This window comes from Lates calcarifer, linkage group LG13 (genome assembly GCF_001640805.2).
Source record: "Lates calcarifer isolate ASB-BC8 linkage group LG13, TLL_Latcal_v3, whole genome shotgun sequence".
NCBI classification, from domain to species: domain Eukaryota; kingdom Metazoa; phylum Chordata; class Actinopteri; family Centropomidae; genus Lates; species Lates calcarifer.
The window spans coordinates 432,516-449,217 of record NC_066845.1 but is presented as its reverse complement, the minus strand read 5'-3'; the positions used below and the strand labels follow the sequence as shown (position 1 = coordinate 449,217).

Below are 16,702 nucleotides of genomic sequence, written 5' to 3'. Positions count from 1 at the left end.
ACTGAATATTCTGTTCATTTCTTTAGAGATTTCACACAAATAAAATGAACTTAATTCAAATCATGTTAAGGATATTTTAGAAGAATTAACGTAGGTGGGGATGAAGGTTAAATGTTTTCATTTGATTGGCTCTTCATTTACCTGTGATTAATCATGATGTCTTTAGAGCTGTTAAGTGTCGCTCCTCCTCAATGAAAGCAGGAAGGAGAAAGTGTCTTATTTTTCACTTTTAGTGAAGAACTTTTTTAACTTTGCCCTGTTATGTGTTATTCTGAAAACAAACCAAGAGTGAATATGTTTGATCGCAACACATTCAATCCGATGGGCCCCCAGGAGACAACACTTGGGTCATACAGACATACTGGCATGCCACCAATTTCATGATGCGCTACTTGCAACTGCAACAGATTTTAGCTGAATTAAAAAAGAAACCTTTTAATAAAAAAACACACACACATGTACCACAATTCAAAATGCATCAAGTTCACAGATACAGGAAAACAAAGACAATTTTGCAATAAACTTTGTGTGTGCGAAGCAAACAAAAAAGAGTCTGTTAACATGGTGTCAAAAGAGAAACATCCAAGTGATCTAGTTTATGTTTCAAAGTCTACAAAGCATGAGGAGACCAAAAAAATAAAATAAACTATTGGCACGGAACCCTGTGGCCCCACATCACCAACATCTGCCTGCAGGTAAACAGAGACAGCGTAAGTCTAATCAGTCATTTCACAAAACAATGACCTCCACACAAATGCTCTCAAATAATGTTGTTTTTCTGAGTAAAGGTGCTGCACAGGTGGGAGAAGAATTTCATGGTGTTTTTGAACTTTGTTTTACCAGGGGCTGGCTCACCAAAATTACAAAAAAACATATTTTCTCACCTACCAGCAGTGGTATGTTTTTATGTAGATTGTTTTGGTTTTACTTGTCCAGATTGTGAAATGTCTGTTGTTCAGATTTTTTCCTTCATCCCAAAACAATGAAGATGAATGGATTTTCAGTTTTTCTGACAGTTTTCACTTTTAGTTTTACAGTCATTTTAGTCAAGACTATCTCCAGTCTGTGAAGTATCCACAGTAATAGGGACAGATATCTCACAAGCGGTTCACATAAAGACAACCATACCGGCAAATACAGAGCACTGGAGCTAACTGAGCTTTCTTTTTGTAATTTGGAAGAAGTGACCCGTAGCACAACATGTATCAAAATGTATTACCATGATGTCTGAATAAAACAGATACAATGACCTAAAAACATTATACATTAGCCTAGCCTTTACATCACCACCTGCATTTCAGTTACAGATGCTGACAGTGTTATTTCTATGTGTCTGTACTTTAATTCAATGAGTCAGTTAAGCCCAGAAAAGCAAAGTGTAGGTCCCTGAGATTGAGCTCCTGATGGCTGGGGGTCCATATAAACAGCACGCCATCCTGATAATGTAGTTATGATACAGTAGCTGCCCTGTTCATCATTCTTTCTGTTGCTGTTTACTGCCAACTGTAAGAGAGTAGACTTTGAGCTGACAATGAGCAAATTTTCATGTCACATCCTCCATCTCATACCAAAACAAAGCATCATCAACATATAACATAAGCTGAAAATAGCAGAGAGATCAGAGTTGAGAAGAATTACCTAGAGGACTTTTAGATGTTAGGTGAAGGGAAGAGAGTCAGATTTATGGCAGGATGACCTTTACACTTTGCATTATCTCAAAATCCACTGAACCATCTCATCTTTTGTCAAAGCTGATGCACACATTTGTGAAAAAACTCAAAGGAACAGTTCAATATTTTGGGAAATACACTACTGACTTAATTCCCCAAGATTGAGATAAGAAGATGGATATCAATGTCATACCTGTGTGTTAAATACAGCACAGAACTCCCCCTAAAACCACACACTGTGGCTCTTAGATTTCTGATTGACAGCAAGCTAATGAACGAGTACCAGTGGGTGTATTTTTGAACTGACCAAGTCAGGCTAGCTGTTTGCCCTTGCTTCCAGTCTTTATGCAAAGCTAGGCTAACCACATGCGACTGACCATCTAAACATCTGACTCTGAAAGAAAGCAAACAGGTGTATTTGCTAACATTTTCAACCATTCCTTCTCCAACTAAACAAAGTCATGCTTGCATGTTATGTTAAGAAATTTGATTTGGAAGGCAGAGTGGCAGAGTGGCATGGACCAAGTGGAATCATTTACTGAGTATCATAACTACATTTACAGCTTTATTTACCCTAATACTAGTTAAATTATTATTGCTCTGACTAAATTACTAAATTTAAATTATTAAAGGAACACATTTTTACGTTGGTATGACATAAAAGCTGCCCTGTAATAAGCCCCATCAAAGTACTGAGTGACAACTGTTAGAACAAATGAAAGCATTGGAATTACTGCCCTGCCTTCAGTGTTTCCATCAGTGAATGAAGAGGCAAAACAGGGCTTTAGAAAGCCATCAGACTCAGACTGTAAAAACAGACAGAAACAGCCCCATCCATGGTGTGTTTATCAGTCACAAGCCTTATTCACAGAGGGGCTTCCTACTTCCAAGCATTCATTCACATGCAAGGATGTTGTATAAAACAAGATCTTGCTGTGAGTCCAAGTTCTTCCTCTATTCAATCTGACTCTGTTCCATGCTAATGAGGCACACAGTTCAGGTTGACCTGGCCAGAATAGACTGAGGTCAGATTTACATGTACATGCAAGCAAACAAATTGGTATAAATAAGAGCTCAATGTTTTAAGTATTTCCAACACTGGAGAAACTTTTTACAGTGTTACAGATATTTATCTTTGTGCCAGGAAGACCTCTGCAGAGCTGAGGATGGAAGGTTTTATAAAGCATTTTTGCATTTATATATGGAGAGCTGACTAGCTGTACAGGTCACTGTGAAACTTCATGATGAAATACAAACTACTAATTAAGGCAATATCTTTATATGAATGCTGACATAAATGACTCTCTGTAATGTGAAATGATTGCCAGTTCCACTGATTCCACTGAGTGTATGCTCCCTGACACACAATTGCACAGAGCATCTAGCAAGACCAAGATTTTCCTAAAGGGGTAGCAGATGAAACACCAGGGAATCCTAGATTAGACTAGGGCTAAAACACTCCCTTTTGTTTAGACCTAATGTGATTAAACAAGAATATTTCTCATATGCTTGAAGCCTAGAGAACTTCAAAAGAGATGGCAATCACTGACACACACTTTGTCCTTGGCCATCAAACCTTTTATCATCCTACTGTGGCACACAGGATGAAACTCAATTTGCATTTGAAAACCAAAGGGCAAAAAGATACATGCCTGATGAAAATGTTCAGGCCATCAAAGTGCTCATATATACCAATTTGGGTGCTTTCTTATAAAACTTAACATGTCATGTACATGTAGTCCAGACTAAAAAGGCCACAAAACAGGCCTGAAAAGGTCCAGTGAAACACTGTTCAGTCTAGTGAAATGATATCTGATATGCCACTGTCAGTCCCTCCTCCAGTGGCCCCTCCACCTCCTGTGATGACCCGGGTTTCGTGGATGGAGCTGGCAGCGTGAGTGCTGGTATCATAGTGGCTGCTGGAGGAGACCAGGGCTGAGCTGGTGCTGGCTGCAGCTGCAGTTTGCATGCTTGTCAGGTTATCCAGGAACATCTGAGGCCGATAATGCTGAGCAGGAAAAACAATTTGATCAGAAACAGCACCATTCCCACTTCAAGGTATCTATGAATCTATCTACAACTTCTGCTATCCAGTGTGTGGTAATTCTCTTGACACTACAACATCCACTAGCTTAGTTTCTACAATCTTCATTTTCAAATTTTATTGACTATGGGAAAAAATGTATTAAAAAATATTTAACCATGAATTGACTGGTGTCTCTCAGTACCATATACAAGAAAAACTAAATAACAAAATTAACTGTAATTCCTCTTTGCTTGTTGCTACTACAATCAAACATTATAATGAAAACAGTAAAAAAGAGAAGTAGAAGCTCGTAGAGTGTAATGTTTAATGTATTACATACATATGATCAACATTTCATATCCTCTACTGCTCAGTTTTTTTCAGGGTATATCTCCAGTTTGGAAACAGTCAGAATTGTTTCAGCCAACAAAAGGTCATTACAGATCTCTACTGAATCACTGAGTTTTAGTTACTCCTAAATTTTGTCAGATGCAAATAATAAAGACTAAACCTAAACATGTGAAATGTGAAAAAAATATGGACTTCTCACACAGACAGAAATTGAGCTCTCCCACTCTGAGTAGGAGACTCTTCTTTGGTGTTGCTGTAACTCCTGGTTTAGACTGATATGATCTAGCAATCAGGCACAGAGCGGCTTGTATCGGTTAAAAAAAAAAAACACTTAACAAAACAAACATACCTGAGGATCTGCTTGAATTAAGGAAAACAAATCCAGACCTAAAGGTTAGAGACAGAAAAAACAGTTTATTAACAGTACCACAATACGTTAATGACAATGCTTACAGTCATCCTATCCTATCCTATCCTACTCACTCTGCATGTCTGTGGGGATGGTAGCCAGGGTGGATGGGTGGAAGGGGACTGCATAGTCAGCAAGTGTAGAGGTCAGATAAGATGGGTCCAGGGACTGGACGTTTGGCATGCGCACAGTGGGCTGGTAGGACAACACTCTGAGAGAAAACAGCAAACACTGATGACATACTTTATGTCAAAACATTAACTGCTGCACCATATTAAAAATCTCTTACTGTAACTGTGTGTTCCAGATCCAGATTTAACACTGAAAAACATTCTGGTGTCCAGTATTGTCAAATGTATCACTTGATGGCAACAGTAATGTAAAATACTGACAAATATTGTGGATATTTTAGACCAAAGCAGCTAATACATAGGGATTAAATTAAAAAAATGATAGTTTGTTTTTGTTTTAAATTTAGGTACAAGGTTGGTACACACATCAATGATTCTACAAAACAACACAGAGGTGTTTCCTTACCCCTTTGCATGCATCTCCTCGTTCTTTGAAATGTAAACGCAGCGTTTCTTAAGTGGAGGGTCTGTGTCCTCTTCATCATCAGAGGAGGAGCTTTCCAGAGTAAGATCAATCACATCAGCCTTCTTGGTGGTGCTCGGTTCAGTAGAATGAGGGACCACTGACAGCTGGCGTAAAGGAGCTGAGGCAAAAAAAACAAAGTGCTGGGCCAAAAATGTTATCACGATAAAAAGTTTCATATCAGTCGTCATCTATAATTTTCACAATAAATATCATTATTTCAATCATTATTCACAAGTTTTGAAGGGTGATTTTTGCTCCTGAATTAAAGTTGAAGAAAGAAGATGGTTAATTGTGGTTTTAAACTTTTCTTTACGATCAGAACATGGCGAACACTTGCCAAACAGCTGAATATTTCACAAATCTGAGGTGTATTGGAATATTCAAAACAATTCTAATGATAAAACCCAACCTAACTAATGTAAAGCCTACCTTTTTGAGAGAGAATTAGCAAAATGTAATTAAAGTACTCCCTCTTTGAATTCTGTAATGTTACATATCAGGACATAATAAAAAATCATCTGGTCCTTACCAGGTTCTAAAAAGATTTAAATCTAATCTAATACACAACAGATTCCACTGTGACATTATTATTATTTAGCACAAATAAAAGCAAAATGCAGAAGCCATGTGTGAAAAACTAACTACACCCATGATTCAGTAGAATGAAGAACCACCTTTAACAACAATAACTTGAAGTAATGGTTTTCTGTCTGACTATCAGTCTCTCATATCGTTATGGAGGACTTTTGGTCCACTCTTCTTCACAACATTGCTTCAGTTCATTGAGGTTTGAGGGCATTTGTTTATGCACAGCTTTCTTAAGGTTCCAGCACAGTATTTCAATCAGGTTGAAGTCTGGATTTTGACTGGGCCACTGAAACACCTTGACTCTTTTCTTTTTTAGCCATTCTGTTATAGATTTGCTGGTGTGTTTGGGATCATTGTCCTGTTGCATGACCCAATTTCAGCCAAGATTAAACTGTCAGAAACTTAAATTATTAACTTAAAACATTAAACTGTTTTTTGCAGTTTCTCCAAGCATTGCATGGCCTGACCTTGGGGTGAATTTGCTGGGACATCCTGGGAAGATTGGCAACTGTAGTGAATGTTTACCACATGTGAATAATCTTCCTCTGTAGAATGGAAATATTAAGATTGTTTGGAAATGGCCTTATAACCTTTCCCAGATTGATGGGCACAACAAGTGCTTCTCTAAGATCATTGCTGATGTTGCTCCTCCTAGGCATTGTGCTAACACACACCTGAATGCTTCAGACCGGCAAAGTGCCAAAACTCCTTCTTTTATAGAGGTAGACACACTTGCTGATGATCAATTAATCAAGGGCATTTGATCAGCAGCACTTGGCTGCTATTTACCCTCTTAATTCCTTTGAAAGCAGTAAGGGTGTAGGTAGTTTTTCACACACGGCTTTGCACTTTGTCCTAGTTTTTGTCGAATAAATAACGACACTGAGTAATGTGATATGTGTCGGTCATCTGAGGATGTATTTACCTAATTTTAAGACCAGATTATTTTTTATTATGTCCTGATACGTAAAACCATTCAAAGAGTGTGTACTTTCTTTTTCACAAGACTGTATACACACACACGGACACAAACACACACACATGTGCTGATACCAATCCATTACACACACAGACATATACACAGACTGGTGAAATCATCACAAGACAACCGTACGAAAGCTTCTGGAACTCCACCTGAAGTTGTGCAAAAGTGTCAGATGGAGATCTCCATTCTAGGTTCTCAACAGGAAAGTTTCCAGCTAAGAGGACACCTCAAGTAGGCTAAACATTTCAATACCTGCTCATGACTGGGTTGATGCTGAAATAAGTACATTTATTCTGTAAATTTCATTCACAGACATCCCAGAATTTGGTTGTAACAGGATCATACAGTCCACAGTTTAAACCTATTTGCTCCACCATATCACTTTCTACACATTCTACCAGCTGTCAGTTAATCATGTTAGTTTGATCATCTGTAAATCTTTAAATCTATAATTTACTCCATTTTAGTAGAAAGTACATGAGTGTCCCAAGAGTGTTACAAGAGTGTCAGTATCTGTCCTGCCATGCCAGCTCTCCCTTTTAGACAGGAGTTGATTCGGGTCTGTGACTACCTCCACTGCCAGCTTACCCCACCTGTGCGTGATGATTACCTCACTGAACTGCCTTGTCTTGCCCAAATGTATCCACATCCCCAGTGTTGCTGCTGGCCATCATTAATAATAATAGTCATCTCTCGTTGATGAACCTAAAAAGTCTGAGAAATGTCTCCTATGACAACAGTGGTTTGAGTGGTTTTAAGTTTTAAGCCAAATATTTTGTTTGCCCTTACTTTTATTCCTCTTGTTCTTTATTTTTGTTCTTTACTCCTGGTGTTGACATGGTGCATTTGTGTGAGGGACAGGCAGGGAGTGTATATTACCATGTGTGATACAGCATTGTTTGTGGTTTATCTGCTCATTTGGCTGTTCGATGTATGTTAATGTCATTTGTTGGATGTTTATGTTTAAAATTGTACATGGTCACTAACATATAAAGATTTTTTTTTAATTCCACAAAGACCAAAACCATTAATACGTTAGTCTGTCTCTCCATGCTTTTTGATTTTCCTATCCCTGTCTGTAGCACTCAAGTCCACTGGTTTCTACTGAAGACAAAAACCAATAAATACAACTCACAATAGTTTCATTTTTGAAAAGGTTCAGTAATTTCCTAAATCAACTAGCCACATTACTGAAACAGGAGAGAATAGTTCATTTGTCTGGAACTATTATCAGCAGAGGATTATTTGGTGCTATAGTGAATATTTGGGGCAACAGGACAGTATCTGTGGGACTGAGTCAAACTATAGTGTGTGTGTTCATGGTAATGAGGGAACATGTCAGCCAAAGCAACAGTGTAGCTAACCGATACTGTTTTTAATCATTTTTGGACAACAGTGGTGTTCTGTGGCACAGAGGAATAAGATTTATCAGGATTTGTTCCACAAACAATACTTGTTAGGAGGACCATTTCAAAGCATCAAGATAATGTACTTACTCTCAATTTTTGGAACTGACTGAGAGGGGACCTTGACTGACTCTTTTTTTGGTCTCATGGGACACCAGGTTCCATCCTCCTGAAACTTGATTTCATCCACATCAGAGCAGTCGTTCAGGATCTCCAAGAATAAACTGAACAAAGAATAGAACATTTAAATCACCTGTTAGTGTACAGTTATTGTACACTAACTGATCACACAAGCAGACTGACATTGTTGGTAGGTATCTAAGCTTCTGATCCATTAACCTGTTTTTACATCCCAAAGTTCTTATGTGGACACATTGCTTTGCACGTTGTGCACTGTTGCACTTTAAAATACTGCATTTTACTTGATTTTATGCATTCTTATATTTTTGTATCTATCTATTTTTAACTTCTTCTTATTATTATTATTATTATTCAGTGGGTTTTATTTACAATTTTATGTTATGCACTTAATGTATTCCTTATTTTTATCTTATCTTTATTATTATTACCAAGTAGGTTTTATATTACATCTTATATTACATTGATTACAGCATTTTATCCCTGTTTTTTTGTTCATTCTATGTCTATTTTCATGTGAACACTTTGCAATTTCTTTATTGTAAATAATAATGCATTTTGCTTACATTAAAATATGCCCAAATTTGCTCCAATATAAAACCTTAGAACTGGCTGAGGACATCTCTAGTACATAAATAAATGTATGTATGTAATAAAATGTAAATTTGTTCCAGTCACTCTGTATACTTAAATGTAAAGATGAAGCACAGGGACACATAGGTTATTGTGGTTCTCATTAGTTTTTTAGAAACTTTCATAACAACTAACAGACTAACTATGAAATCTACCAAAATCTAAATGTACAATTGCCTAAGCAACAACTGTTAGGTCATGTTTTGTGTGAAGTGGCTGAATTAGTTTAACTAACCCATCAATGATTAGACTCTCATATGCAGCCTTCTTGTCACACACAGGACAGATCCAAGTTGGTTTCTTCTCATTCATCTGCAGGTAGAGGGCAGCGTCAAAACACTGCAGGTGAGAGCAGGTCACTGCCCGGCACGGCACTGTCAGTCGCATCTTACCCAGCTGGAGGACAAGACACACTAAGGTCAGTCAAAAAAATGATTGAAGAAAATGGTTAACTTAACACAAAGGTCTTACACACCACAAAGTCTTATAGACAGATGCATGGGCTCATGAACGCTCAAATGAAAACAGTATGTCATTAGTACATTTGCCACTGTGCACTGGCAGGTTGAAGCTAATGCCATAACATTCTGGATACAGTAACCACTTGTAGGAAACGGTCATTGATGTAATGAATGTTATATTTCTGTGGTGGCTAAGCTAGCACAGCTGACCGCACAGCTAACAGGAAGCACTGATGGTGCCTTGGACAAAGTTTGACCATTAATGCAACTATATGCCAAACAGCATTGTATCAAAACACCATTTTTATGTACTTATTAAATGTAACAAGTGTATATTTCAGTCGGACATTTTAATCAATGGACACTGGCACATCTGCTGGTGGAACAGTGATATGCAATTTTCATATGGCACAGAGCAGGAACATACCACTAGCCAGCAGCAGTATCTGCCACTAAAGGGGAAGAGTTACTTACCTGTTTTCATGTGCCATATCTGGGTCAAAAAGCAGCAACATACACCACTCACATTTGTATATCACTAAGCATCTAAAATAAGAGTGGCACACCACCAGCATGAGGGTGGACAGTGGTATTTATTGTATTTACCTTTGAAAAAAGAACGGTGAGTAGTCTCCAGTTTTAGTGCCATTTATATGTAATGTATTAGAATTTTCTTTGCGATCTCCAGTCAGGATGCCGGCTGTCAGATGGCCTAACATTAAAACATTTTCAGCTGACCACTTTCTTATTGTTTCAAGTCATGTCACAGTCACTTTTTCTAGCAGTATAACTATGATCTTTAACTAGATGAAGGATTTTTGTCACCGGACGTCTGGATTTTAAGTCATCCGAGAAGAGGATCACAGAGAAACAGTGATTTTTTTGATGGAAAACTGCTTTTGTCAGTATTTTTACTGATTTTAATTACTTGGCCCATTTGTTTTGGAGAAGAGGAGACCTCTGGATAATTCAGCTCCCAGTAAAAACCTCCTGAACAATGAGCACTGAAGGAATCCTCACTTAAAAACAAGCTGAGAATCTAGAAACAAGTTAACAGCCCTCCGCCTGTTACTGACATGCTGTGTATGGGTTGTTTAACAATAAAACAATGAAAACAATAATCTATTCTCCCCGTGCCTGCAAAGTTTCTCTCTAGGTACTCTGGCTTCTTCCCACAGTCCAAATACATGCAGGTTAATTGGTGACTCCAAATTGTCCGTAGGTGTGAATGTGAATGGTTGTTTGCAACCTATGTCCAGCTCTGTGATAGATGCACCTGTCCCGTCTCTTGCCCAATGTCAGCTGGGACTGGCTTCAGCCCCCCTTGTGACCCTTAAGGATAAGCAGTATAGATAATGGATGAATGAATAGACTCTGTAAGGCAGGAAATATTTATCAGAATGTGGAAAAAAAACCTCAAGCAGGCCACTTCTTTCACCCAGCTGGATATTGTAATGCATATGTGGAAAAACCCTGCCAGTGGTAGTTTCAAAAGAGAATGGCAGAGAGTAATGCATGCTGATATCCCACCCCTACCCTGATTTGAACTATGCACACAACAGATACAGTAAGAATTCAGATCTAGAATTCAAACTAGAATTTATGCTATCAGTTTGAAACTTGCTATATTCACATAAACACTGCACTCATGAGTTTCACTTACCGGACACATAAGTGAGACTCGAAGGCTTGTTGTAGCAATTTCACTGTCTGGATCTGCTGTCAGCTTCTCTTTAACTGGAACACAGAGAGCAAGGGAGAGTACAGAGGAAAAGAACAGATTCATTCAATAATATAAAAACTGCCAAACCAAACAGCTATAGCAAATGCAAACAGAACTCTTAACACCTTATAACTGATAAACATAGTGGATCAAAAATAATTGTGATCATTTTAGACAATCATGTGCAGTCCACACACACGGTTAACACACACATAAACACACGTGGCGGCTGTGGTCCTGTCTTCCTGTGTCATAACACAAGATTATGGACATGTATATTGCAGCTGCTGTCTCAGTTTCAAAATCGCTACACCCCTAAAAATGTTGAAATATAATTAATAAACCATACTATCCATCCTGCCTGCGGTTTAAACCTGACCTCTGGAAGTCAGAACATTTGACACTGTTGAACATGTGACTATTTGTAAAATTTAGACACATTCACTCTCTCACTACAGAGCCTGTCTAGCAGTGTACTGTATCACTACTAAAGTTAAAATAAGTAAATAATACTTAGGAAATAAATATACATACATTTTCAGGTACCATGTTACTACAGTGCATGTAAACTGATTTTCCTGGGTAACCTGCTTTCTTTTGTGAATGTAAATATATTGCTTGTGCTTTTTAGGTCATGTAAACTTTTTGGACTGGGACTGCAACAAATGATTATTTTCATTATTTTCATTAAACTGAAAATTCATTTTATCTATAAAAAGAAATTGTTTGCATCCCTAGTGAAAACCTAGTCAAGGTAAAACTGCTGCAGTTTAACTTCACTTCTAGTAGGAAACAATGGAGTGTTTTCATAGTTGAGGTTACTTAGTGCTCTGGAGTGGTCTGGGTTTCTTATGCCCTTCATCCTCAGCCTCTGCAGCAGCAGTGGTGATGTCAGCTGCCTCACCAGGTACACAGACATAGAATAGGTCTGAAAAACAATATGATTACACAATCTTAACAGAGAGCTCACAGTTACTGTCCTCAAACATAATGTCTGACTCAAGTTAGGAAAAAAGAAGGGGAAAAAAGCTAAAAGAGTCGCATTTAGGTTTTTGTACTCACTTTTCCAATTTCAGGTGCCCATGTCACTGAAATCTGATTTGGTACTGCAGATGAGAGTCGGACAAGGGAGGTAATGTTCAGAGGTCTTCCTGGTCTCTTCTGTTCCACGCCATTTTTTGGTGGTGGTGCATAACCCTACAGGAATAAAATATATTGTTTGTGTCTTCATAGTAAAATACAAAATTTAGATTAGCTTTATATTGGAACAGGTCTCTAAAACAACTTACTGGCAAAGGAAAAAGTTTCCCATTGACCTTTATACAAAGACTGTTGGGGTAATTATCCTCTTGAGGGCAACTTGTCTCTGACAAGCAAAACCTGATGACACACAGAAACATGTAAGAGCTGGGATATATATTTAAAAAATCACGATGTGATGTTACGATGACTACTGTCGTGCTATTCTCTGAATAAGTGTTTCCCCTATCCACAGTGTATGTTTAGTGTTTTTAAGTTTCAATTTAAGTTTATTTTATTTAGAAAAGGACAGCACAAATTAATTAATGAACACCAAGGTCCATCATGTAAATGTGTCAGATTTTTAGGCTAATTTTCATCTGCAGTGTCTACAAGTGAGATGGCAACAGATGTCGACACATTCATGAAGAAAAAATTAATGTTATTATATGTTACAATGTTAAATAACCTTAAGTTGTTTAACATTATATTAAAACCATTTTGATTTGAGGCATGTTGCTCACAGAAAACTGAACATTCTCACCTCAGTTGAATTTGAACCATATAGTCTCTTCTGCCACCAGGTAGAAAGTCCCTGTCAACAAATGACACTTAACATTTTATCATTAACATATTTATCATTTCCATCAAAAACACAGCCATGAGTTTCTCAGTAACAGTGGAATGACTGAGCTATGAACAATCAGTCCTACCTGGATATGCATACTTCTCGAACTTGCTGTGGTGTCAAGGCAAAGATGAAATATTTTTCTTGGTGGTACCTCTGTGCAGTACTTGCACCTGAAGACACAAATGAGGACATGTATGATGACATTTCCCACATCACGACTCACCACTCATAAAGTCCACTTAGAATGCATGAACTGTTGGCTTTACTTTACTCACACTGACAATACACACAGGAACATAAAAGTATGATCACCTAACAAATTCACAAATTGCACAGTTAACTATTGCTAGGCCTCACTGTGGAACCACTTTTTAAGGGACAACAGCTCAGCCATAAAGTGACCTACAAAGATAATAATCACTTTATCACTGAGGTTTTAGGTGCAGCTGTGTAGAAATAAACAACTTTATACAGAGAGGTGTTTCTAATGTTTTGTCCACCTCATTTACAAACAAGAATTTTTTTTTTTTTTTTTTGGGGGGGGGGGTTATTAGAAGCACATTTTTTATATAATGCAGCCCAGTATAACACCACCACTGATTTTGACCTCACCAATAAGGATATAACTTAATTAACACCAAACAGGAATTTTTAACAAGCAAACAGCTTGATAAAGGAAGAATATATGGATTGGATTGTATAGGTGCCCGTATTAGAGAGACCAGGAACGAGCTGTATCCATGGTTCCAAGTATAACAAATTGTCAATTATTGAAAGCTGGCAATAATGCTTGGTCAACCGTTTACTTTACTAATGATGTGTTCATATCACACGGAATAGATGGTAGAAACAGGAAAGATTACCAAGCTAATGATTTGTCATTAACATTCATGTCATCAAGATGATGTATGATTAGACAGAGTTCGTGAGTTCACGAAGAATTATAAAATACAACCCCATATCCATTAAATCTAAAGTGCACTGAACAACAGTGTTTGGCTGATGCAAGGTGTCCACAATTGTTTTGTTTTCAGGCACGTCCATTACAGTGAGAGCTAGTGCTAAAAGATGTGGAAAAAAATAATAATATTGCAATTGCAAAGAATCACAATTTTAGTCGGAATGGTAATGTTTGAATTTCATTCCCTCCAAATTTTATTTTTTAGTGATGATGGTGTTATTTTTTGTCTGTGGTTTGCTGGGGTCTGTCGGTCCCACTTGCATCTGGATAATATGATTTGCAGGTCAGGGCATCTCTGTAACACCACAATGCTTCATTTATAATGGTATGTTGTGACCTATTTTATCTTTATCAAAAATTGCAGCTCCTGCAATCTGGATATTGCACTTGGCCATATTGACATTTTAATAATATTTTGATTAATTGTTCAGCCTTGTTCAGCCCTAGTGAGAGCCAAAGCTTTCATAAAAATAAGAGTTTCCCAGGGGCGATTATAACTGTAAGAGTGACATATTTACAAGTTAATAGTTTTTAATCATGAAGCCATTTCTTGGCTGGTTGTGTTAACAACATTAAACACATCTGAACAATTTGGTTTCATTATTAAATGTTGAAAGGATTATATAGAAAAAAAGATTTTTATATACTCAGGTACACTTTATATAGTATGACTTATATACTTTGTTTTGTTATAATACTACGCCTACTACTACTCACATTATGCAACTGTATTTTTAAAAAATCAAATGAATCCAACCCCAAATTATGGTTGCAAAACCTAAAGTGCTATCTTTTAAACCTAAAAAGAAAGAAAACCGTACAGACCTAGACTTGAAGGCTTGATCAGGACATCCAGGACATCATAGAAGGGCAGGGGCTTCATCTGCACATCAGGATGGACGGGGGGGATGAGAGGGGCTGGTTGCTGGAGATTCATGCTGGTTTTGGTGTTGTTCCACGCGGCTGTTTCACCAGTCAACAGGCTGAAGTCTGTGTTACAGGACTGACTCCTGCTGACAGAGATGTCAGTGTTCACTATGATTACTCTCCTCTCAGCAAAGAGCAAAAGTGACTTATGGTGCTAAAATCAGAGTCAGGTGTGTTTATGATCCTGGAGTAATGCTGGTGATACAGATCCTTGGTTTTGATTTGCACTGCTGTAGTAAAGCCTCCCTTCAGCGAATGCAAAAATCCCAAGTGGAATAAGTACACCAAAACATGAAGCACAACCTGAGCATTAATGCTGACTTATTCTAATGAAAATCTGACAACAAGCCAATATAATATGAACCCATGTGGGACCTCAGCTCATGGCATTCAGCGACTTCTTATGGTAGCTACACAATAAGACAGCCAATGTTTATGAACGTGGCCACCGCTTCCCTGTAAATAAACTAGATTCTGGGTTAGAAGCTGCCACAATTAGACAGTGTAGCCATGTGACTGACTTACATGATAAGTAAGTTAGTCGGGTAAATAAATGCTGTTCCAGTCCAAAAGACTGAATTTATCTGGTCCCTAGTTTGGAGGCTCCAGCGTCCTTTTATCAGCCTTGATGTTACTAACGTTAAATTACTGACTGACTAACCTGATCGAGCTAAAAACAATTCTACTGATCCTGAACCCGGCTTCGTTTGTTTGTTTGTATCAGTGCAATACAGATAAGAAGTTGTCAAAACGATGAAAATGTAACTTTTCGCAATCCGGTTAAATTCTGGTGATACTGTCAGCATGACATCGATTTCCAACAGATATCATTAGAAATACTTATGGGTTGCACAACAACTTTAACGACCCTCAGCTAATACAACAGCAGCGTAACTAAGAAAAACATAATAGAAATGCAGCTCAGTACGATATTTCTGATATGTATTATGACAGAAATATACTTCAAAGTCTGGTTGTTGCAAGCGAACAAGGAGGGACTGGCTAGTCTTAAACTGTTAGCATTTAGGCGAACTACCGAAACGTCAACGGTTTGATCTAAAAGAGCACCTTCCTGCCTAATGCCCTATCCTTTTAGCCCATTAGCTCGGGACGTCATATACCGCCTAGTCGATTTGTTACAAGATATCACTTCATGTTTATATGTTGACAGAAATAAGCCACAAGCAGTGTTTTTCTTTTCGCCTACCCGAAACTCCTCATTCTCCGCCATCTTGTTGTTCCGGTCATCCCGCCCAGCGTGACTACTTCCAGGTGACGCCACAGCCGGGCAGCGGGGATCCGGGCCGCGGTTGAACATTCGTGCTCGACTTATCGATGTATTATTATTCCACGGATGTATAATTCATCGCCTCATGCAGCTCTGCGCAGCGTTTACTTGACACGATGCACGCTGGGATTAAAACAATGCTGGCATGCTGGTTAGAAAATCTGTCCGACTTTCGCAGGGATGTATTAGATGTATTAGACGACTCGGGCCGCACTCCAATAGTCAAAATAATCTCCTTTCCTAACCACTTTTCCTTGACTTCGATGGACAACGTCATGAGGTCATGGAAAGATGCAAAGGAGAACTGATAAGGAACCAGGAAAAGAGAACCGCGATATTTAGAGAATTTTACTGCACTTACGCTAGGCTTTCTTTTAAACCAACTTGATTTATAACGTGGAAGACATGTACAGTGACAAACTCAGTGCTGTAGGCTACAATTCAGTAAGGTTTATAATATAATAACACTGAAACAAATGTATAAGTTGAGAAAGTTGAGCCATTAAAATAATGATAAAAAAGGAAGTGTGGGTCCAGAGTAACTTAAATTCTGACAGAAATGTATGGTTTCCTGTTATAGGCACTTTTACCTTAGAGACTTGACTTTATTGATCCCTTTGGGATGACTCCCTCAGGGAAATTAAATTTCCAGCAGCTTATAAGAAAGAA

General features: G+C 38.0%; 1 protein-coding gene across 2 annotated transcripts; it reads right to left on the bottom strand.

Moving 5' to 3' along the window:
- Nucleotides 1-408: 408 nt before the first annotated feature.
- On the bottom strand, nt 409-16,061 carry pias2 (protein inhibitor of activated STAT, 2). Of its 2 annotated transcripts, none has more exons than XM_018699425.2 (14): nt 15,953-16,061; nt 14,644-14,828; nt 12,940-13,027; nt 12,771-12,821; nt 12,277-12,367; nt 12,050-12,184; nt 11,810-11,915; nt 10,928-11,001; nt 9,039-9,199; nt 8,123-8,256; nt 4,994-5,171; nt 4,531-4,667; nt 4,397-4,434; nt 409-3,678 (listed from the first exon to the last, which is right to left on the bottom strand). In XM_018699425.2, the coding sequence occupies exons 1-14, from the start codon at nt 15,991-15,993 to the stop codon at nt 3,463-3,465; spliced, it is 1,635 nt and encodes a 544-aa protein (XP_018554941.1). In that variant the 5' UTR covers nt 15,994-16,061; the 3' UTR covers nt 409-3,462. The 2 variants fall into 2 exon arrangements, with proteins under 2 accessions (XP_018554941.1, XP_018554872.1); XM_018699356.2 differs by having other exon boundaries at nt 14,644-14,831; nt 15,953-16,059.
- Nucleotides 16,062-16,702: the final 641 nt, after the last annotated feature.

Bases quoted from the DNA above. Each gene is read 5' to 3' on its own strand.
- pias2 (XM_018699356.2), bottom strand. From the start codon at position 15,993: ATGACCGGAACAACAAGATGGCGGAGAATGAGGAGTTTCGG. The intron at 14,832-15,952 runs GTAGGCGAAAAG...CATCTCTGTCAG, and splicing joins CGGAGAATGAGGAGTTTCGG to CAGGAGTCAGTCCTGTAACA. The intron at 12,185-12,276 runs GTAAGTTGTTTT...TTATTCCTGTAG, and splicing joins GGAAACTTTTTCCTTTGCCA to GGTTATGCACCACCACCAAA.